This window comes from Candoia aspera, chromosome 13 (assembly GCF_035149785.1).
Source record: "Candoia aspera isolate rCanAsp1 chromosome 13, rCanAsp1.hap2, whole genome shotgun sequence".
NCBI lineage: Eukaryota > Metazoa > Chordata > Lepidosauria > Squamata > Boidae > Candoia > Candoia aspera.
Window position 1 is genome coordinate 6,663,461 of NC_086165.1, and position 23,733 is coordinate 6,687,193.

The window sequence follows — 23,733 nt, forward strand, 5'->3', positions numbered from 1 at the left end:
CAGCAGCTCAGCGGTTTAACCCGCAGCGCCACCACATCCCTTCCCTATTCACTACAAAGTATAAATTAGTTATTCTCACAGTCACCACTATCAACAGAAGTATTAATCCACTTTCAAGAAAAATAGTTATATAAAAGTAAACAAGCTGAATATCGGCTTTCACACAGGTGGCAATAGGTTGATACATACTTAAACAGCTCGCTCTAGTGTTGCACAATTTGCACGATCAGATAATCCTTTCAAATGTTCAACCTAAATATCACTAACATCTGAAGGATATCACAGCAATAATGAAGCACCTTGTCGTAGCCCTCTTTAAGGCACCTTTTCATTTATTTGAGCACTTACTGTCTGTTCTTCATCAAATAAGCCACCACTTCCCCTCAGACTGTTTGACTGCAATGTGTAAATTGGTCTCCTTTCTTTTTTCAATATACACAAATACATCAGATGGCCCCAATACTTCCCATTCATATGCACAACCATTCCACAGTTGCTTTCATAGTCATCCCTGAATGCCAAACGGAAAAAGCTTTTGCATCTTTCACAGGGAAGAATACAGTCAGATTCTGACAAGCTTCTAGAAAAAAGGAGTCCCACAACTGCTGGGTAAATACAAAAAACATTTCTACTGTTGGCGCTGCTGCTTGATCTTGGAACAACAACACCAGTCGTTTCCCATCTGGGATAAGCGTGCATTAGGAAGAAATACACGGGAGCGCAAAAATATTGGGCACAGTAATAAACTTGGTTAAAAATCCAAATTCCAAAAGCACTACTAAGAGGTCTCTGTAAGAGCTTTCAGCTGAAGATATGTTGACATACATATATCACCAGCATGAATTAGTTCCCTGCAGGATGAAATATTCTTCACTGAGGGTCATGAACCACAATCAACTTCCCTGGTCCAGAGCAGGTTGGCAGACAGATGTTTTTCAGCTCTGCAGTCTAGCTGAAAGACAGTGACAGGCCCAGCCAGCTTCCTTGCCTAAGGGAAGATTAGAGTCTGGGTCTCCCCATCCCCTGCCTAGCACTATGCCCCACTGGCTCTCACAGACAGAGCTTTGCTTATGGTTGAAACAAGGTCCATCTTCTTGCTCTCAAGCGACAAGTCAAGTAAGGTACTTGCCCCAAAAGAAACTAGGTTGTTTGCTGCAGCCCCACCACTTCTCTCTCGAGGACATACAAGGGACTGGAATGTAATGGCAAGATTTCTTTTTTTCTTCTTGTCCTGCTTGAGACGTGCTTAAAGACAAGCCTACCTGTCAACAGGCTAGAGGCAGCAGTAAACTGGGCTGGGCTGACTGCAGGCCAGAATTCACTCGACTGAACAATCATCTCTTTAAAAAGTCACACTGGACAGAACACCTGACGTCAAGAAGCTATCAAGCTCAACCTTCTCTATGACATGCTAGGTTTCCATATGCAGAATAACATGAGCTACTTTCTACATCCTGAAATTGTGTATCCAGATGGGATTACCACCTCTGATGCAGTTTATAATTAGGCCAATTCTTCCCACCAGCCCCCCATGGAGGTTCTGATTTCTTACTTGTCACAAGATGCCTATTTCTCAGCTGACCAAGTAAGTCACCCTAGAGTCTATTAGGAAAACCTGCAAGATCAGACTGGTTGGAGAAAGGATGGAAAATGTGATAGCTAGCACAGGCTTGGCTGCTTCATAAGGAGAATCTCTCACCCAGAATGAGGGATGCATACCTTTTTGCATTGGAATGGCTCAAGAAGAAGAAAGAATATGGAAAGGCTCACAGTTGCTTAAATTTGTTTTAGTTCTTTCTCTCTCTCTCTGTTCCAGGTTTAAGCAACTGCAAGCTGAGGCAGTTGACCTGGAGAAGAAAACCCAAAGTCTGGGAACTACGACTCCCAGAATTCCCTAGCCAGCATGAAAGGCAAAAACCCAGAACTATTTTCTTCCTAAGACATTTGCCATCCTCAGTCTGATCTGCCAGTTGAGACAGGCCAAAAAAGTTCAGGAGTAGATATGGAACACGTAAATAGCATCCTACTCCACAACTGTGGAGGCCTACATTGCATACTACAATACTATAGCTGTAAAGTTCTGAATGGCAAAGACTCAGAAGTATTTTGGAGTTTTAAAAAACCTCCTTCCTTGCACAGTCTGATATAAGACTGGGGGAAAACCCCAACAACTCCCATGAGAATGTGACAGAAAAACAATGCTAGTTGCTTTATACGGCAGAATTGCAAAATAAATCTAGAGAGATTACACATCTAAGTGGCAACAAATGGTTCATATCAGAAATTGGTTCACATCAGTGTCACACTAATAGCTTTAAGTGTTGTTGTTGTAAATTAAGTTGGAAGAATTCCAAATGTCAAAACATACTCCTGGCCACTTGTTGACAGTCCCTTCCTTTACAAAGTAGCTATGTGCAAATCTGTAATATCATCAGTAATTAATACTCTGTTGACTTCATACACAAAGCAAAGAAAATCACAAGGCAGGTGGTTTTTACTTTCAAAAATTCACAATCCTGTTGTAGGTAGCAGAATTTCTGATGTATAGTGGGACACCTTGAAGCACTCCTCACACACCAAGGATGTATGCAACAATTTGAATCAGGCACCAGGCCATAATAATTGTGCATACTAAATGTAACACATTTCATGTTCCATTTTCTTCTTCTTCTCTGAAGTCTTGAAAAATAATGAAAATAAAATGTTCGGAGGCTTCAATTTTCCAAAAATATTAAAACATGTTTTTGAATATAGGAAGGAATCTGGTCCCCTTACATTTAAGAAGGACCAAAACACACAGACCTGTAGTGTAGTCTGTACTCTGGAAGACCTTAAATACCAACTATTTAAAAAAATGCATATAAAGAGATAAAACAACCCAACAATATTCAGTTTTCAGGGTTTCCAGACAATATTTTAAGACTTCCCAAACAATTACATTTGCAATTTGACGACCTAAACTCCACATGTTAAAATTATGACATTATGGTAACTAGTTGAAAAATCCTCCGCACATTATGTCCTTCTGACATAGCTCTTGAAATTGGGCTAGTAACAGCCATTTCATTTTGCCACACAAGAGTGGCAACTTGCTCCTCTGTCAATCACAAAAAAAGGAAGAGAGAGAGAGAAAAAGAGAGAAAAACAAAGAGACAAACCATGAATGGCATTAATCTGTTTTCTTTCATGGATAAAATTCAACTGACAATTCAGCAACCTGCAGGAAGGGGCAAAAGTTGAGAGACTCATTCATATAACCAAACACTGTAACTCTAAGATAAGACAGTCAGTTGACCAGTTGTCTTAATAACTCGGTCTTAAATTTGACCTTGGACACGCCAGACACAAAGACATCCTTCACTGTCAATCTTTACATTGCCTCCGCATTAAAGATTAGAGCAAGATAAGCTTGGGATTTGGATCTGTTCAATTAGAACTGGAAGGAGGAAGGAATACAGTCCATCCACACCCACTATTACTCACCCAGCTTTAACTACCACTCAGCTCTTGCAATTTGGCACTAGGGTCAAGCTGTTCTTCCTTTTCCTTTAGCGAATCTTTATAGAGGATTAGCATACCTTGTATACAGCACTCAACGTGAGTTCTCATGACAAAAGTAAACCACAGCTGAATGTTTAGTGCAGATATTTTCCACTTTCCTAAACTCAGAATCTAGGGCGAATCTCCACGTAAGCACAAGGTTGTAAGTACTACAGACCACATTGACAAAAAGTGGGGCAGGGGGAAAAGGAAGAAGAACAGATAATCTCACAGGAGAGCTCTAATCTATAGGCTAAAGTTCACTACCTCTCTCATTCTTGCCTAACACATTGTGAATCACCCTTGGAAGTCAAAAAACTGTATAGTTTCAGGGACATCAACTGAAATGTCTGGGCCCATCAAGCCAACCCTAGAGAAGCTTGGGACAAAAACGGGGATTGCATCTCAGGCTATGTCAACAGCACCACCACAAGGTCTTATGTACCCCTTTTTCGCAGTGTTACAGGTACACCATGCAACATTTACACAGAAAAGGATAGGAACCCTTGTGGACTGCCTGAATGCTCATTCAATAGAAGACCAGGATCCTATGGCTCTTCAAGAATACCTACCTGAATAGCTCTTCCAGTTAAAAGAAACAGATTGATGTTCTCCTTCCCTATAGCCTTCTCATCTGCTGCACATATCTCTCTTATCTGAATTGGGCATACTTGCAGAGACAAGATTACAGATCACCACTCCTCTTGCCCACAGGAAAACACAGCATGGTTATGTCATCGCTAGATGATATGGACACCTATCCCACTCATCTCTTTCTAGCAACTATTTCTTCTCTGATTACATCCTGAAAGTATTGCTAAAACAGGAAAATGTGTAAATGTTTCTATATATACCTCTGACTCAAAAGAGAGCAATTATTTATGCTAAAACCAGGAGAAACAGTTTCCAGAAACAAAAATCAATTCAACCAAGCCTATCATCATTAGCACTGAACAATTTTCAGTAGTTCAACTAAAATTAGAGGCCAAACTTTTGCAGCTTAAAACTTTCCTTAGTAATTAAAGCCCATCTCATTCATAAACTTATTCATCTAATCTGCATTGTCCTGAATGCTAGGAGCGCCTTGCACCCTACCAATCAACCTGACCATTACAACTGCAGGTAACAAGACTGACTTAGAGCAAACTCTTAGTAGATTCAATTACTACTTTTATGCTAGCAACAGGAAATGCAATTACATGCCTGTCCTAACTATTTTAATGTCTCCAACTTGTGCAACTTTGGATACCCATTTCAGCTCGAAGGCAAGGTATAAAATGCCTAGATTAGGATTATCTCAAACCTAAACCTGGGATTTTCCTAGCCTTGTTTTATGAGCAACTGTCAAGTACAATGTGTGAATTGTATGTAACCCCAACGTGAAAGACTATTTTTAACTTCTAAAAATGTTTAGCCCCCATTTACATCAGTGACATTAACAGCAAGCTTTACAGTCTCAATACACAGCCAACCTGGGCAAAATTGCCTACTGTAAAGGGTTGTTAAGTTCCAAGAAATAAGAAGGACCATCTCTCTTATCAGAGTTCCAGAATATTTTTGGTACCAATGGAAATGTCAATATTTTGTAGACTTAACTGGTACACAAAACGAGTCAATCCTTTCCAACAAGTGGGTACACACAGACCAAGTTCTGTAAAACAGTTCTGCCTCTCAAGAATGCCAGGGCACTGAGATATGTACACATTCCTCGGCCCTGCCCTGTTGTTGTCACTTTGCCACCCTGAGCAGCTGCACGGGGTAACCCAAAAAGATTCATGCCATTATCACCCAACTGCAGGGCCGCCAAACCTTCCTATCACAGAAACCTTCTGGAAATTACGTGAGATCATCGGTGCTGCAGCTCCAGCCTGGGGTTCTCCTTTGGGCAAATGACCGTATTAGGGCAATCATCCTACCTTCACCCCATCCTGGCTGTGGTCACCATTCACTGCTTACCTGGCATACATTGAAACGTGAACCACCTAGGCTTTACCTTCCTGGATTTCTGGTGCCACCCAGCAGCAAGATTACCGCTTCTCTCTGCCAAGGGAGGACCCCATTTCACCTCTCCGTCTCCAGCAGGGGGGCCACATTAGTGACCACAAAGCATGGGGGGGGGGCACATTAACCCTTTCCTCGGTGTTTCCTACAGCGCCCCCTCTCTTCCCGCACTCCGGCTGCAAGGCTGGAGCTCCCCAAGCCACAGGATCCCCTCCTCTCCACCCGCGGCTGCAGAAGAGCTCAGCGCTAGCGGCGGGGGCTGCCCTCGGCCAGGCACCCCGGGCAAGGCATCCTGCGGCTTCCCTTCGCCCTCTTCTCCCCGGGGACGAGGGGGGCGTCCGGCTGCAGCAGCTGCAGCAGCAGCGCCCCAAGGCGCGGCCGCTTCTCGCAGCGCCCCCGCCCGCGCCCGCCGGGCCTGCTTCTGCTCCGGCCCGCGCTGCCCTTTTCCTCCGCCGCCGCGGCCGCGCGCGCCGAGCACGCGCACCTGGATGACCTCGTTGACCTCTCGGATGCACTCCACCATGTGCTGCAGGATCTGCTCGGCCGTCAGCACCTCGTAGCGGTAATCCTCCTCCTGTTCGTGGCCCAGCCCGCCGCCGCCGCCGCCGCCGCCGCCCGGGCCTGGCCCGCCCAGCCCGCTGCCGCCCAGGCCGCCGCCGCCGGGCCCCAGGCCGCCCGTCTCGCCGCCCAGCAGCCCGTCGCGCTCGCCGCCCACGCCCAGCCCGGGCTCGACCAGCTCCACCTCGCCCAGGTCGAGGTTGTCGTCGTCGGGCTCGTCCTCGTCGTCGTCGGGCTCGTCGTCGTCCTCCTCGGCGCCGCTGTCCTCGCTGCACTCCTCGTCCTCGTCGAACTCATAGTTGTAGCCTTCGTCCGAGTCCATGGCGGCGCGGGCTGGAGCACGCGAGGCGGCGAGACGGGCCGCGAGCGGGGCGGCCCCACCGGGATCCGAAGGCTTCGGCCTGGCCGCCTCCCTTCGGCGGACCGATCACAAGCACCCGCCGCCGCCGCCGCTCCTCACAGGCGCCGCTGAGCCAACAAAGGGACGCGTCCGGCCCGCTCCGTCACCTCGACGCACGCCACCACGCACGCAGGCACGCACGCGCGCGGCGGGACGCAACCCCGCGCGGCGCGGGGGCGGGACAAACCCGCGCCCCGCCCCTGTCCGCGCCGGCCCTCTCGCTTGGCCTTCGCGGGCGGGCGGGGTCCGGCGGAGGAGAGTCACTCGGCGCCGTCCATCTTGAGTGTGGCTGGAGGGATTGTCTCGCGGGAGCCATCTTCGGACCGCGCGTTCCTCTTTCCTCGCGGAAAGAACGGGGGGGGGGGCGCCCGCCATCTTGGGTGTGGCTAACGCTGGAAGTCTGGGTAATCACGACACACGAATCTAAACGCGAGCCAGTCTACTTTCCGGACCCTGGTTGTGCTTGAACCTTGCTTTTTTGACCCACTGAAATCCTAAACTGCCTTGCAAGCCCAGGAAGCTGAGTTATGGAGTAATCATGGGCAACAATCTGAGTTTTCATTGTGCCCCTGGAAGATTGGGCTAAACAAACCATGGTTAAGTGTGCTAGACAACCCCACTCTATCTTGTTTTTTTTCCCCCTGCATTTATTCCTGGAGTCATTTTGCAGTTTTAATCTTTAAGGGGCTCCACAGATTCTTTATAGATCTTTCTTCCATGCCAATTCTCTTTTTATTTCCTGATGACAGTGACTTGTAAATTCACAAGAACTAAGCTGAGAACGTCCAGGATAAATCTTTGTTTACAAACTATGATGGCTGGTTTCCGACAAAGGCCTAAGCCAGCGTTTCTTAAACTTTTCACTCACAGGACCCCTTCCCACTTTTAAAAAGAACCTCAAAAGAGCTTTTGTTTGCATGGGTTCTATTTATCAATATTTACCATATGAAAAATTAAAATTGACACATTTGTAGAATATTTATTTATTGAATCTTGTAAAAACAACAGTGTTAAACTCATGAGATACTAACATAAATAAAATAAAATATTTTTCATGAAAAAACATTTTTTTATTAGAAATAAAAAATAATGTGAAGAGAGACATTGTTTTAAGTTTTTGCAAATACTTTCAACATCTGGCAAATAGTTTTGATTTTGCTGACCCCTGGGAGGGTCTCGGGGGACCCTCAGGGGTCCTCAGACCACCCTTTAAGAAACACTGTCCTAAACCAAAAACTAATCAAACCACATTATAGCTTAGCATAATATGTGCCCCAGCCTCTTCCATGACCCGTAAGTTTCCATAACAGGAACGATGCAACCAGGCTCACAGATCTAGCCTGTTTCCAAGCGCTCTCATGGCTATCATTTCTGCCCTGCAAATGCCCACTAGCAGGCAGCAAAGAAAAATGCTCAGTATCCCTTTGCTGCCCACTAATGGGCATTCAAATTTTTGCAGCCGAGACGAGGTTGCATGTCATTTGACAGTTTGTTGTTTATTCGTTTAGTCGCTTCCGACTCTTCGTGACTTCATGGACCAGCCCACGCCAGAGCTTCCTGTCGGTCATCAACACCCCCAGCTCCCCCAGGGACGAGTCCGTCACCTCTAGAATATCATCCATCCATCTTGCCCTTGGTCGGCCCCTCTTCCTTTTGCCTTCCACTCTCCCTAGCATCAGCATCTTCTCCAGGGTGTCCTGTCTTCTCATTATGTGGCCAAAGTATTTCAGTTTTGCCTTTACATTTGACAGTAGCAAACGTCTAAAAACAGCAAATGCAATTCACATGCCCATTGAGAAATGGGTGACCTGATGCCTGGTTGAAGTGCTCTCTGATCTGAAAAGGTAATGGGATGGCTTTTGCTTGGTCCTTGGAGAGAAATGTTCATCGTCTTAACAATGGCTTGAGAAGCTCCAGAGGTGTCCCCCCCAAGTTAGAACTTGTCCAGGATCGAGCATTTGGAGCTCATATTAAAACAGCATGTTCTTCAGCAGGGTCATAAAAATGTCAGCAAAAAGTCTATCTAGGCCAGTATCCTTTTTCCACAGGAGCCAAATAAAAGTTTATCAAAAGCCACCATGGAGAACAGGGGTGCCACAGCTTTCTCCTGCTTCAGATGTGCAGAAACTGATACTGAGAACTGTACAGCCTTCATAATTAAGAGTAGTAGCAACTTCTCCTCCATGACTTTATGTTACTTCTCCCATTCTCATTCAGTGCTGTTGAACGGATCACCATCTCTGATTTGGCTTCACACGCTGCCCTACATCAAATTGTGCAGTTTGTTTGAGGCTTAGCGCTGCTGTGCAAATGTAGTTTGTAAATCATGTTCATGGCTTAGAGCAGTGTTTCTCAAGCTTGACAACTTTAGGATGCGTGGACTTCAACTCCCACCAGATCACCTAGCTAGGGGATTCTGGGAAGTTGCTGAGGTTGAGAAACACTGGCTTAGAGGGTTGTATGGGCCCAACCAGTGGTGGCTTTGCAACACGCCATAATGAAGCAAACTGTGTCTCAGGGTGATGCATGAATCAGGTCTTCTTGTGTTTGTAAATTCCAAACCTTAACTATGAACATCAGAGTACTTTTTTTCTGTCTTGAATTTAATGCCTTCAAAAATCAAATGATCTTGGGGTTCTAATATACAATTTCACTCCATCTTAATATTATTCATCACATCACAGAAGATGTTGAACAGAAGAGACTACTTAAGGCCATCAAGTCCAGCCCCAACTCAGTGAAGGAATCCAAAAATGGCAAGACAGCAATGGCTAAAAGTCTGTTTGAATACATATGGCAAAGGGAAGCTTAGCATCTCTTCCCTTAGTAAGCGGTTCTACTCTCAAATTATCTTACTGCTAGGCATTATTCAGTCAGAATCTGTTTTTCTGTCCCTTAACACCATTATTCAGTGTTCTGGACTCTTGGTCAATAGAAAACAATTTGACTTTCTTTTGTATAACACCACTTCGGATACCTGAAAAGTGGTATCTAACCCCGGGTCTTCAGTTGCCTGTTCTCAAAGCTGATCACAACTGTCCTGTCAATTACCTCTTTTAAGACTACAGGTAGCCTCAGTTAACAATCATTCATTTAGTTACAGTTCAGACTTACAACAGTGCTGAAAAAAACGACTTATGTCCGGCCTTCACACTTATGACCGTAGTCACATAATCACGATTTGGGCGCTTGGCAACCAGTTCGCATTTATGACTGTCACAACATTCTGTGGTCACATGATCACAATTTTCAACTTTCCCAGCTGGCTTCTGGCAAGCAAAATCAACGGAACCACATGATTCACTTAACGACCATGTGGTTCCCTTAACAACCATGGTGATTCACTTAATGCCTCCTGCAAAAATGGTTGTAGAATCAGGTCAGATTTGATTAGCAACCGAAATTCCAGTCCCAATTGTGGTTTTTAAGAGAGGACTACCTATAAGTTTTCTGTTTGCTTGATCCCCTTCACTTCCATTCCCTGAACTCATTCCAGTTTCTGCAAATCTTTCTTAAAATATGATGTCCAGAACCTTTGCAGCTGTACCTGTCTGTTGCAGACCCAATTACTTCCTACTAATGCACTCATGTTTTTTCAAACTAGAACAGGGTTTCCTAAGCTGGAGTCCATGGACCTCTTGGGGTCAGTGAATTTAAAATTAGACATCAACACTCATAAAAAGCAGGCAGAGCTTTGATTACATTATTGCACCCGCCAACTTGACTTTTCTTACCACATCCGGCAGACGCCCCTGCCAAAAAGTTAGCCTGCAGTTCTTAAAGCAGTGTTTCTCAACCTTGGCAACTTGAAGATGTGTGGCCTTCAACTCCCAAGGTTGAGAAACACTAACCTTAAAGGAAGGGGTGTTCACAGCAGTTCCACAAAACCCAACAGCCGCTGGCTCATCTTTGAAAAGTGAAGGAGAGTTGACCCTGGCAAACGCGCGGATGGGAGACCACCAGGACATAGAGCTGCAAGCGAGAGTGGGACGTCCAAAGCGCTTCCTGGAAAAAGGCGCTAGCCGCCCCCTTGCACGCTGCTGCTAAGAAAACCACACCGATGTGCATCCAAGCCAGCCCGCCAGGGCGCAGCAGGAGCTCAGAGACCCCGCCTTGACCCGCGCCCTGCTACGCTGACTTCTTGCTGGCAGGGATCGAGCGCGGTTTCACCTGCGGGGCCAGCGTCCCGCGAAAGCGCAGGCAGCCAGAGGGGCCGCGGCTCCGCCAGCCCCGGAGCTTCGCCCCACTGGGCGCGCCCGGTCCGACCGGCGGCCTCTCACGTGATCTGGGTGGGTCACGTGATCGCGGAAGCTCTGTGCTTGCCGTCGGAGCGGTCGCGCCGGCAGCCGCGTCTCTCGCAGGGATGGCGGGCATCGCGGGCGCGCTGATCTTCCTCCTGGCGGCCGGCTTCGGCGCTGCCGTGTGGCCGCAGCCGCAGGAGCTCGTCGTAGCCCCCCAAGGCCGCTGCCGGCTCAGCTCCCAGCGCTTCCGATTCGCCTATGCCAACGCCTCGGCGGTGGCGCCCGGGTGCGAAGTGCTGGACCAGGCGTTCCGGCGCTACTGGCCGCTGCTCTTCCCTCCCTGGCACAAGGACCCAGCAGGTGCGGGTGGCAGCGGGGGAGGGAGCGGGGAGGGTCGGCGGACGGGCCCCTGCTCGCGCCCCTCTCTTTGCACGTCCCCCGCGGCATGTTTTGCAATCCAAGACGCGCCACAGCCCCGTTCACATGACGCGACGCGCTTCCTCGCGGGCTCACCCTCCGCGGAGCTTGGTTAGCGTTCGCTTGGAGGGCTTTGGTTTGGGTTTCCCCTGCAGCTGAATGAGTTGCAGAAACTGGGCTAAGTTAAGGTGCTAGGCAGTCAGGTACTTCAGTAATCAGGATAAGGGGGTTGTCTGGACTATGCCTTTATGCCACCCCTGGCACGCCTTTTCCTTATTTTCTCCTGCCCAAAGGCGGAGCTTAAAAAAAGTTCATGCTTAGGTGTCCAGGCCCCTTGGCTGAAACCCCTTTAATCTAGGTCGGCAGGGCAGCCTGGCAAACTTCTAAATAAGGTAGGGAGACGTAGTTTCCGGAAGGGAACCTGGGGCAGCAGACGTGGGGCAAAGCATGAGGATATCAAGCTGACACCCTGCGCCCAGAGACATCATCACACAGAGACCTCCCTTATGTGCTTGCGTCCTGGTGTCGGAAACAAATACCTAAGTTGCGGCATTTGCCTGGTGCCAAGTCATACATTTCCTTCACTGCCACCCCCACCCCCCGCTCTCTTCCGAGAAATCCTTGCATTTTTCCTGAATATGGAAAAATAAGGCTGGATTCCAGCGTCTGCTTGCTTGGAAGTAAGCCTCTTTGAAGTTACAGTGGTAAAAATCTGCCTCAAAGAGATGCAAGATTGTATCTCCTGGTTGCAATTTTGTGCATATTTCTCAAGGAAGAAACTGTCAGCCACACCAGGTAAACCAGGCCAAGGAATCCACTCCACAGAAAAGCTAAAACCAGTTTTGTTGAGAGTGGCTCTAAAAAAAGAACCTTGCAAGCCTGATTGTGCTGCACCTTCCACTTATACTCCCATGAATGAGGGAGGTGTCTGCCTGAGCTGTTTCCATGTTACCTCTTTGCTCTGGATGTTAAAAAATGTTTGAGCCCCTTTCACCTAGGTAATGGATCTTGCATACTTCCATCAAGGTCATCTTCCTTACTCTCTACAGAAGCCCCCTTGAATTCTTCAGTTACTTTGCTGACTCAGTAGGCATAGCAATTAAAAAGACCTGAATGTGCTCTTTGCTTAAGGCCATCCACTTGTTTTCTTTTTTATTATAGCTTCTTTTAACTTCGTACTGTTTTCTTTTGGGGATGGGAAGCCTGTTTATTAACTTTTGTTCAGCACCTGAAGTATAGAGCAGTATTTTTCAACCTTGGCCCCTTTAAGATGTGTGGATTTCAACTCCCAGAATTCCCCAGCCAGCATGAGAAATCCACACATCTTAAAGCTGCCAAGGTTGAAAAACACGGGTATGGAGGGACCAAAGTTGCAATTATTCCGGATGGCCAGTAGATGGCAGCCAGTTGTGAAAGCTTTCAGTGTCTCTTTGCTACCAACAAATGGTTAACCTGGATTTTTGCATTCCAAATCTGGTTGCCCAAAATGTCTCTGACTTTAGCTGGTTTTGTAGGCAAAGAATTTCCTGGCGCTGATGGAGGAAGTGAAAAGAATGAGCAGTCACAAATAGGTTATAGCTAAACATAGTTCCTCATTCCTCCATTTTCTACTTAAAGGCTATATATCTCTTCTAGGATATGCAGTCTCAAAAATCCATCTGAATCTGCTGTCAGATCTCACACCCATACTCTGTCTCCAGACTCTTAACTGTTAGTTCGGTTTCTCGATTTGACTTGGCAGTAGCCTCACAGATCCTGCTCGGCTAAATTAGAGGCTTGGTTGCATTTGAGAATGGAACCTCACAACAGTGATTGCCCACTGCACTGCAGAAAAGTCACAGGCTTGTAGGTGTAATGGTATGTGGGAAAGACCTTGGGAGACAGGGCAAAGTGATGCTGCCTAGGGAATGGTCAGATAAGAGATGGCATAGCTGGATAGTGGACGGGGCAAGAGGCTCAGAAGGGACCGTCCCTAGTTTCTCCGGCTGTAAAGGAGACAGGGGGAGAATTGTACTTTCAGACTTGCAAGATTGATGTCAGCCTTACCAGGTAGACCAGACAGGATACATGACCAGATGAGCTAATTCTACTTCATTGTAAAGCTGCATTAACAGAATCTTGCAAGAGATTTTTTTGTTTTCTTTTTTTGTTTTCCTTCTTAGTTTGGTTTGTATGTTTGGTTTGTACTTTTATTTTATTTTTTTTAATTCTCGTTTTCTTTAAGATTCAAGATTGCTTTGTGAAAAAATATAAAGATAAATTATTGGGGGGAAAAAACTTGATGTAACTAGAACTCGGAGAGCTTCCCCGTGCCTTACTTCCAATTGTGTATTGCAGAGTGCAACTTGGAGGACCTGTGTCCCAATCTTCTTGTCTCCATCACCCAAGCAGGATGCGATGGCTATCCCTCCCTGGAATCCCTGGAGAACTGTAAGAGAATGGTGTCTGTCTCAGAGCTGATGGCAGGATTGGCAATGTTGAGGTCATGAGCAGCAGGGTGCCCCTAAGACATCCTTGGTCCCTCCCTGGCTGCCATCTCCATTTTTATTTTCAAAGATGGTCTATGTGGGAGCCAGGAATATTCTTATCTACTAGGAGTGGTCAACTTTGGTTGGTTGGAGAAGACATATTTAATATTGGGGGAAGAAAAAGAGTGGCCATGGGTGGGGTTGACCCATTTGGGGAAGATCCATGATTTCTCTCTTTTCCCCCAGACTACTTTAACAATAACAATAATAATAATTTATTAAGCTTGTATCCTGCCCAACTCCCAACCACTCTGGGCGGCTGACAACAATCAAAGAAATTACAATAAGATCAATGACAGATAAAGTATGGCAAGTGCGATGAAGTAAGTGGTCTCAGTCTCTCTCATCAAAGGCCTGGGTGAAAGGCCAGGTCTTCACCGCTCTTCTGAACCCCAGTAGAGGTAGGAGGCAATCCAGATCTTGGGGGGAACCTAGTTCCAGAAGGCAGGCACTGCAACAGAGAAGGCATGCTTCCAGGGTCCCGATAGATGGCATTGTTTAATCAAGGAACCCAGAGCATGCCAACCCTGCAACATTGAAGTGGCCAGGCAGATACTAGGGTGTTCCCTCGAGCAACTGAGGTTAAATCAGAACTTTAGGCTTTATACTGCAGTTTTCATCTTTTTCCTGCTTCATCTTGGCGAGAAACCAAGCTTCCCATTTTTAGTCTGTGATGGCTCTGCAGGCTGCCTGTTCCAGAAACAATCCTTGAAATTGTAGGTTGCCTGTCCTAATAAAAAGATGATGCCAGCCCTTTTCTTTGCAGGATGCCAACTTTTAGGTTGGTTTTAAATGATACGTACATACAAACATTTCTTAAATCATGGAAGTATCTACAGACAGGTCAGTTCCAAGGGCAGTGTGTCTGAATTGTGACCCCTTAGCAACATCATTTCTGGAGTCCTGGTGCTCTCTGAGCTTGGTTGTTGGCTTGCAGACGTTTCATTGCCTGACTAGATAACATCATCAGTGTGAGGGGGTGTGGGGTTTGCTCCCTGTTTATCTACAGTAGCTTGCCTTGCCAGTGTTGGTGGGGTGTGGCTTTTTCCTTGGTAGTTCCTTCAATACCCCAATCAAGGAATTACTGAGGAGACAAACAATCAAGCGGACAAACAATCAAGCAGAAAACAATACCCCAGTCAAGGAACTACCAAGGAGAAAACCACACCCCCACCAACATGGGCAGGGCAAGCTACTGTAGATAAACAGGGAGCAAACCCCACCCTCCCTTGCACTGATGGTGTTACCTAGTTGGGTAATGAAACATCTGCAAGCCAACAACCAAGCTCAGGGAGCACCAAGGACTCCACAGTTTAACCCTGAGCCACAGAGATTCTCTTCTGTTGGGACATCATTTGTCTCAGGCTGAGAAAAGGAGTCTTTAAAAGTTCTAACTCCACTGCTTTTTTTCCCCCCCAAATGAACTTTCAGATAAGCTCAGCATTTCGAAGGAGCTGATGCTTCTCACAGCAACCAACATCTGGGGTGCTCTCAGAGGTAAGATGGGGGGCAATTTTCCATCGCTGTCTTACTGGCTTCATACTCTTGACTTGCTCCAACTGATGTGGTTCTGCCTTGTTGCCCAGGGTTGGAGACCTTCAGCCAGCTTGCCTGGAGGGATGATGATGGGACCGTGAGTACTGCCCTTTTTAAGCAGGGAATATTAGGGTGGGGTTTACACTTTCTGTTAAGTTGTTAAGTGCTTTGTTTGGGTGTGACTTTGTGGGTTGAGTGAGAGCAGGTATTGCGGTCTATAAATGGAGCATGTGGTGTAAACCCCAACAGTTGGGGCTTATTCAGCAAGCCAGGTTTATCCAAAGTCATGGATTAGTGCAATCATGTCGAGGCTGAAGAAGACCCAACTAACTGGATTCACCCAATTTGCTGAGGCAGAAAATCCAAACAAGTTGTATGATTTAATGTGATATATGAGAATAGAGAGCCAGTTTGGTCTAGTGGTGAAGGCACCAGGCTAGAAACCAGGCGACTGTGAGTTCTAGTCCTGCCTTAGGCATGAAATCTGGCTGGTGACCTTGGGTCGGTCTCTCCCTCTCAGCCCTAGAAAGGAGACAATGGCAAAGCACTTCTGAAAAACCTGCCAAGAAAACTGCAAGGACTAGTCCAGGAAGTTGCCAACCATTAAGAATGACTCAGACACACACACACACACATACAAATGAGCATAGTTGACAAATCTATTCCATTTCTTCCCTTCCCATCTGAAGCTTGATCTAATTCAAGCTGTCACTTGCAACTCACTTTGCTAGCTGCTACTTTGTTCTCCTAAGGACTTTCCAGCTTAGCAGCATGAGTCAGGGAAGAGCGTGTGGCAGCTAAGTGCCTCCTAGGTCCTAGACTGGAACTCTTGAAGAGCCTGTTTAGTCCTCCAAACACATGGCCTGATTTTCAGTCCTTTTGGAGAAGGCAGGATTGGCCCCTGGGAGAACTCTGTGCTGGACATTGGGTCAACTGTGCTGTCTTCTCCCCTGTATAGTTCTACGTCAACAAGACAGAAGTCGTTGATTTCCCCCGCTTCCCTCACCGAGGTCTGCTACTTGACACATCTCGCCATTATCTACCTTTGAGAGCCATCCTGGAGACTCTGGTAGGTGCATCTACATCTGGAAGCAATGGGCTAGAAGATCCTGAGAGATCTTGTGCCATCTTGGCCACTCTGCAGAAACTCTTGGCATGGCTCAGGTCAGATGATTCCTCACTGACCATGCTGTTATATTGGCTGACTTCATTCATTTTCTTTATCACCACCATCATCATGCCTCCACAAACTTTGGGATCTTCTGGTGTTTCCCTCTTATGCTTGGGTGGCACCGTGTTGTCTATGCGAGGAAGTGCGATCATGTCTGCACTTGAAGTGGAAGGATTGGTAGGACAGACAGTGTGGTGCAGTTCTTTAGGGCTGGACTCCCCCAAGGGAGACCCAGGTATAGGCCACATTCAGCCATAGAAGTGCTGGCTTTGTGCCAGTCACATTCTCTTAGCCCAATCAATCTCCCAGAGTTGTGGGAGAAAATGGGAGGAGGGGGTGCTGTCTATACTGCCATGTGCTCTTGAAAGGTGGAATATGAAGCTAACAAACAAATTCAAGCTATCTGGTCTAGGTTGCTTTCATGTGTGATCACCATAATCCTGCTTCAGCATTATTCTGCTTTTCATAAGGACGTGAAAAGCTGTGTGAAAACCACCATTCCTATATTTGTGTATAATTTGAGGGTTTGTCTATGGCAGTGTTTCTCAACCTTGGCAACTTTAAGATGTGTGGACTTCAACTCCCAGAGTTCCCCAGCCAGCCAAGTCCACACATCTTAAAGTTGCCAAGGTTGAGAAACGCTGGTGTGTGGTATAAGAAGGAAAGCTGTGGGGATTCAGGGCAAGATTTAATGGGTGGGGAAGACTTCTTACGGGTAACCACTTTCAGAATATCTTAATGGTCTCTGTGGGTTTTCTGAGCCATAGGTGAACTCTTGATCCATCTCACAACTGTTACTAATGAATGTCCCACTGGGCATGGGACCAGGGAGCCTTTCTAACCTCCCATTTCCTCAGGATGCCATGGCGTACAACAAGCTTAATGTGTTCCACTGGCACATTGTGGATGACCCATCGTTTCCGTTTGAAAGTATGGTATTCCCTGATCTCAGCTGGAAGGTGAGCTGTCCCATCTCCCTTTGAACCTCTGCCGTTGAGCTGGCAATGTGAGTCCTTGCAGGAATGCCTTGTGTCCCATGGAGTTTGGAGGCCTCTGGGCCTCCACCCCCCAATTTGACACAAGGACAGTGGGCGAAAAAAAGCATTTTTGCTGAAATGGAGTGTTTTCACTTTGCAGCATTCTTTTCCCAAAGGAAGCTTTAGAGTAATTTGTTGGGGGCATTTCATCTGGATTTCTGTCTGTGGGGTCTCAGTGGTCTGTTATAGGTGTGTTAGATAGCATGGATGTGGCATGCAAGTGATATTGCCCTTACTTTCTAGAAAAGATTTCTAGAGCAGGGCAAGAAGTTGATCCCAGAGTAAGATCTTCTTGCATTATCCTGCATGCTAGTTGAAACCACCTAGGTTTATTTAACCCTTTGAGAGGCAGCAAGACCTCTGCCAAGTGATACAGTCCTAGGTATAAAATTTGAAGGATGCAGCTCTTTCACTCCACCAGGACTTTGCATTCAACAGGAACCTACTGAGAGAGCCAGTTTGGTGTAGAGCTTAAACCAGGAGGCTGTGAGTTCTAGTTCCGCCTTAGGCATGAAGGCCTGCTGGGTGCCCTTGGGCCAGTCCCTCTCTCTCAGCCCAAGAGCCAATCAGGCGTGGTATGAGAGTTCTAGTCCCGCCTTAGGCATGAAAGCTGGCTGGGTGACCTTGGGCCAGTCACTTTCACTCAGCCCAACCCATCTCACAGGGTTGTTGTTGGGAAAAGAGGAGGAGGAAGGAGTATTAGGTACATTCACTGCCTTGAGTTATTTAAAAACATAATAAAGCTGGGATAAAAAATAAAATAACTAAATAAAACCTGTGACAGTGATTTTTTTTTAAGGGATCCTATAACTCGGCCACCCATGTGTACACAGCCAGCGATGTAAAGACAGTGATTGAATATGCCCGGCTGCGTGGGATTCGCGTGATTGCAGAATTCGATACTCCTGGACACACACTCTCTTGGGGAGCAGGTAGGAACTGTCTTGCGAGCAGAGAAACGTGAACGCAGTTTCTTTGAACCCACGTCAGTGCTGAGAATCTGAATCGACACGTGTGTAACCTGAAGGGTTGTGCTGAAGGATTTTCAGAACACCCTGCTTCCCAGGAGGGAATATTCAACAGCTCAAGGCAAGATGTTTGCCCACTTCATTGGTTGGAAAGGAGGGAGAGAACAAAACTGTGCCTCATTTAAATGTTTATTTATTTTATTTATTTATTATTCAAATTTAGTTACCATCTGGATCAGCCATCCCCAGCCTCCAAATGTGCTGGGCTGAAGATGCCCCGAGAAATGGTTAAGCTAGGGATTCTGGGAGCGGTTTTTGCACTTCCACTTCTTCCCCAAAGCATTAGGACTCTGATCAGCCTGAGCCAAGTTGTCGTCAATCAGGGCTTAATTCTTATGAGTTTGGGTTTTCTCAAACGTGTCACGTGCCTGAGCAGAATGTGTCACTTAAATGCACTTGATCAGAAGGAATCTGGCAGCACCTTTGCAGGCGAGCAAATTTTATTAAAAGGCAGAAGCTCTTGTGAACTGTAGCTCAGGAAAGCTTATGCCTTTTAATAAAATTTATTTGTTTGAAAAGGTGCTACCTTTTTATTGTTGGTTACCATAGACCTACACAGCTCTCCTCCTATAATATATAATTGCACTTGGTGGCTTTGTGTGTTTTTTGTTCCTTCCTTCCTTCCTTCCTTCCTTCCTTCCTTCCTTCCTTCCTTCCTTCCTTCCTTCCTTCCTTCCTTCCTTCCTTCCTTCCTTCCTTCCTAATCCCAGGTGCCCCAGGCTTGTTGACTCCATGTTACACGCTCTCAAAACCCTCCGGGATCTATGGGCCAGTCAATCCCATTCTCAACTCCACTTACCAATTCATGACCGCGTTTTTTGCTGAAGTTAGTGCCGTCTTTCCAGATTCCTACATTCACCTGGGAGGAGATGAGGTGGACTTCACCTGCTGGTGGGTTTTGTTTCCCTTGAGGGATCTGGAAGGGGAAGGCTGGAGAGAAGGCAGGTGTATGGCAGGGTGAAGGGAAGTGTGTTGTGGCGGTGGTGGTTGATGACATCCTGGGATGAGACCAGCTAAGAGATAGGTGGCCATAAACCATACATTGAAAAACCTGCCATGTTCACACATAATGTTACACTAAGATGGATCCTGATGTGGAAATAAAAACATGTCCCACACAGGGACATAGATATCCATGCTTCAGAGACACCAGGACATGTCAGCAATTAACTTAGATACATTCATCAGCAGCCCTAACTGTCTGGTGGCAAATTTTACTCCAGTGAATCACTGGAGACAGCTGGGATGAGCACAGGCCAAGTAGAAACCACAGGAGTGGTGGTGAATTAGATACCTTCTGGATTCACACTTTGCACCAAGCCCTAATTTGTTCTAACCTTGGTTTACTTGAGTAACCTTGGTTTGTTGAGTAAGCCACAGTTGGTGGTGGTTACACATCAGACTGTGTCACAAATCACAATAGCTGAGTTCAAAAACATGTTAAGCTAAATCTTGTGGGCTGGAATCATGACTGGTCCAAACGATAGCATGATTGATTCTGCCTTGTGTAGTTGATGTATTTATAAAGCGTGAGGATGCTTCCATTTTTATTCTTGCTGGCCTGCAAAAGAGTCCTTTGTGGCACCAGGGTTTGGAGATCTTGAAGATCCAACTTCGATCCAACCCCTCTATTTCCACACAGGAAGTCTAACCCAGATATCCAAGCTTTCATGCAGAAAATGCAATTTGGCCAAGACTATGCCAAGTTAGAATCCTTCTACATTCAAAGGTAAAGTGATCCTTCCTCTCCATTGCTAAGAATTTGTTTAGGGCAAGAATGTAGGGCCACCCTCCCCCAAGCTGAGGCCCTCCCTGTAGATTGTGCCACATCTCCCATCATTCTCGGCCAAGCCGGGCTGCAGATCATGTCAGTTCTCCGGACAGGGCTTCTGAGTAAATAAGGGTAAGAATTGTGCTGGGAGGCTGCCTGGGCTGAACCTTCCCTTTTTCCTTGTTCCTCTTTCCTTGTCCTCAAATGTACTTCCCATCCCATGTCAGGAGACACTCCTGACTTACCTGATCATTGCCAAATGGAGGCAGAAACAAAGAAAAAGTCTGATGTGGGAAATTGGAATGGGCTTGCAAGATGCTCTCTCCTTTGACTGGTTCTTCTTTTTGCTCCAGACTGCTGGCTATAGTCTCATCCTATCACAAAGGGTACGTGGTGTGGCAAGAAGTATTTGATAATGGTGTGAAGGTAAGGATCGTACTAGGAGAACTCAGGATGCTCTACGGCAGTGTTTCTCAACCTTGGCGGCTTGAAGATGTGTGGACTTCAACTCCCAGAATTCCCCAGCCAGCTATGCTGGGAATTCTGGGAGTTGAACCACACATCTTCAAGCCGCCAAGGTTGGGAAACACTGCTCTATGACCTTAGGCTACTTCTCCCTGCTCCCTCCCTTCCCTCCACAACTTTGCAGAACTGCTTCCAGCCTGTTGAAGTGGAAGTGCATTTTCTTCTCCTCCCTCTCCACTAACATCCACCCCAAGTTAGAAACTACAAGTAGAGTAGAAGCTGTGCAGTGGTTCTACTCAAAGGCTGTGACATTTGCACACACTGCATGCACAGCCTTGCTTCACACACTTCTCCCAGCCTACACATACCGCTCCTCTTCATTTCCTCTTTTGTCGTCTTAAAGTCTTAGATCAGATGATTTTCATCCATTTTTGTTGCAGAATACCATTGTAATATAATTTGGGGAGCAATCTGGCTGTTCTTAGGTAGTTCTTGATCATGGAAGTTCTTGTCCTGACTCAGTCATGCTTTGATCTTCTGATCTTTGGCACATCGTTGTTTTAGCCCACCTCAGCTTGCTATGGCCTCTCCGTGCACCTGTGCATTCAGATGGACTGTGTGAACCTCACTGGGCTGAGTATTCATCATATACTTCATTAAGCTCATTAGCAATCACGATGACTAGAAAAGGCATCTACTGGGCAGGCCTGCAAAGAGGTGACGTTCCAGTCAAACAAGGATTGATTTTGGTTCAGCTAATCCTTGGATAATTTTGTATCCAAAGTGCCTTCCCAACACCAGGGTTGAAATAATGTGATGGATGTACCTTGAATGAATGGAACAAGATGGCTTGGAACATCTGCTCCATCCAGAAATACATTGATTATTCATTTGTTGCATTCTTAAAATGCTCAAGGAGGCATACATGGGTGTCTCCCCTCCTTTTCTCCCCACCATAACAATCCTTTGAGATGGGTTGGGTATAGAGAAAGTGAACACATTTAGATCACCCCATGATGTTTGTAGTCAATTGAGATTTGGGCCTCCTCCTAGTAACGTCAATATTGGAGCCCACTCACACGCACATCCTTTCTTATGCACCTCCTATAGATTGCCTCTTCCTGGACCTCAGTCCTTGTTCCATTCTCTGTTTTGGCCAGGTGAACCCTAATACAATCATACATGTGTGGAAAGGGAGCCCGATCTCCTTTCAAGAGGAGATGTCTCGTGTCACCGAGGCTGGTTTCCGGACCCTGCTCTCCTCCCCTTGGTATTTAAATTGTATCTCTTATGGACAGGATTGGTTGCCAGCATATCGGGTGGAACCTCTGGACTTCAAAGGTGAGTTTTCCCCCAATATAGCCCCATCTCCATGGAAGTGTGATTGGCACCAACCTAATATTCTACATATGAGAGCCAGTTTGATGCAGTGGTGAAGGCACCAGGCTAGAATCCAGGAGACCATGAGTTCCAGTCCTACCTTAGGTACAAAGCCAGCTGGGTGACCTTGGGCCAGTCACTCTCTCTCAGCCCTAGGAAGCAGGCAATGGCAAACCATTTCTGAAATACCTTGCCAAGAAAACTGCAGGGACTTGTGCAGGCAGTCCCCGAGAATCGGACCCAATTGAATGGACTATCTATCTATCTATCTATCTATCTATCTATCTATCTAGGTTTCAGGTCAAACCCCATTTGCATTTACTGATTTGTTTATTCAGTTGTAGTCACTTATTTTACATAACATCTGCTTTTAATGTGTTATATTTGCCAAGGTTTTGTTGGAGTTTTATTACCTTTTTTGCAACCTGCTCTAAGTTTGGAAAAGAGTTTGTTTTGTTTTTTCTTCTTGAACTTTACTCTGACTGTTGTACTGAATCCAGGAGAGATCTTTCATGTCGTTGTTGAGGGGCATGTATAGTATTTTCCAACTTAATTAAAAAAAAAAATGCTGACAAGGAAAGCACATTGCATTTTCAGTGATAAATTGTGCTAAATTCAAAATACATTTGAGAACAGTTTCCTACAACAAATACAATGAATCCTCTTAAAGATAATTTAATAAAACTAGATTAAGACAGGTTTTAAGGCCTGCTTTGTGAAGGTTTCAATTTCCTTTTTACTTTGGATAAAGCGCTGTGTTTATTTTTTATCTTTGCTTTTTTAAATAAGTGTAATGCTAAATGAGTTTTCAAATTTTAAACACTTAATTTTTTTTAACAATTTTAAATTTAAAAACAAGTTTTTAAATGGTTTTTAGATGAGTGTGGTGCCCAGGCCTTCGGCAAGGGAGAGCGAGACCCCTTGCTTCATGACGCTTACCATCATTTATCTTTATTTTATAGGTTTTATTGATTTTATTGTAATTTCTTTGATTGTTAAGAGAATCAGGTGACATACAAGTTCAATTAATTATTATTAAAGGAACTCTTCAGATAACCGAATTGGTTAAACAAGAAATAATCAAGCCATTCTTCCAACAGGCAGTGCAGAACAAAAAAAGCTGGTCATTGGTGGGGAAGCCTGTATGTGGGGCGAATACGTGGATGCCACAAATTTGACCCCTAGATTGTGGTAAGACCTGCATCTGCCATGCTAAGCTGTATCTTGCCTTGTGAAAGTATCACCCCTTCGAGGTAGGCCGACTAGGAAACCAAAGTTACGAACGCTATTACAACTGTTATTATAGGGTTCTAGTAACAGAATCTTGCAAGACTCCATGTGATTCCCCACTCCCTGCCTTTACCTTTTAAGAAAACCAGGAAGGGTCAAGTCTGAGATGTTTCCTCAAATTACATCTCTGCTTCAGCCTCAAGTTCCTTTTATCTGACTGTGGTGTTGGTTGCGGTGCTTCCTCTGTTCCTCAGGGTTATTCTTACAGCCCATTACAGAAAGCAAACCAGTCCAGTTGTACAAAAGAAATGTTTCTGCAGAAATGTTAGCCTGCTCCCCCAAGCTTTGTGCACTTCCTGCCTCGTCAGGGGATCTGTTCTTCTTCGGAAGCCCACAGGTGTTAGCCCCAGATGGAAACATTTTCAGTGGT

The 23,733-nt window shown here is 46.0% G+C and overlaps 2 protein-coding genes across 3 annotated transcripts in view; one reads left to right on the plus strand and one right to left on the minus strand.

The window, feature by feature from the left end:
- ARIH1 (ariadne RBR E3 ubiquitin protein ligase 1) overlaps positions 1-6,622 on the minus strand; it is a 29,081-nt gene extending 22,459 nt beyond the window's left edge. Inside the window, exon 1 of one of the 2 annotated variants that reach the window (XM_063314563.1) lies at positions 6,026-6,622. In XM_063314563.1, the coding sequence (XP_063170633.1) occupies positions 6,026-6,421 (396 nt within the window). In that variant the 5' untranslated portion in view covers positions 6,422-6,622. The remainder of the gene's footprint in view (positions 1-6,025) is intronic. The other variant, XM_063314564.1, reaches the window with a different exon arrangement.
- A 4,209-nt stretch (positions 6,623-10,831) lies between these two features.
- HEXA (hexosaminidase subunit alpha) lies at positions 10,832-23,268 on the plus strand. The gene is made up of 12 exons (XM_063314571.1): positions 10,832-11,100; positions 13,495-13,587; positions 15,117-15,182; positions 15,272-15,318; positions 16,180-16,290; positions 17,250-17,351; positions 18,229-18,361; positions 19,168-19,348; positions 20,100-20,186; positions 20,582-20,654; positions 21,854-22,034; positions 23,174-23,268. Exons 1-12 carry the CDS (start codon positions 10,863-10,865, stop codon positions 23,266-23,268), a joined length of 1,407 nt encoding a protein of 468 aa, XP_063170641.1. The 5' UTR covers positions 10,832-10,862.
- The last annotated feature ends 465 nt before the right edge of the window (positions 23,269-23,733 follow it).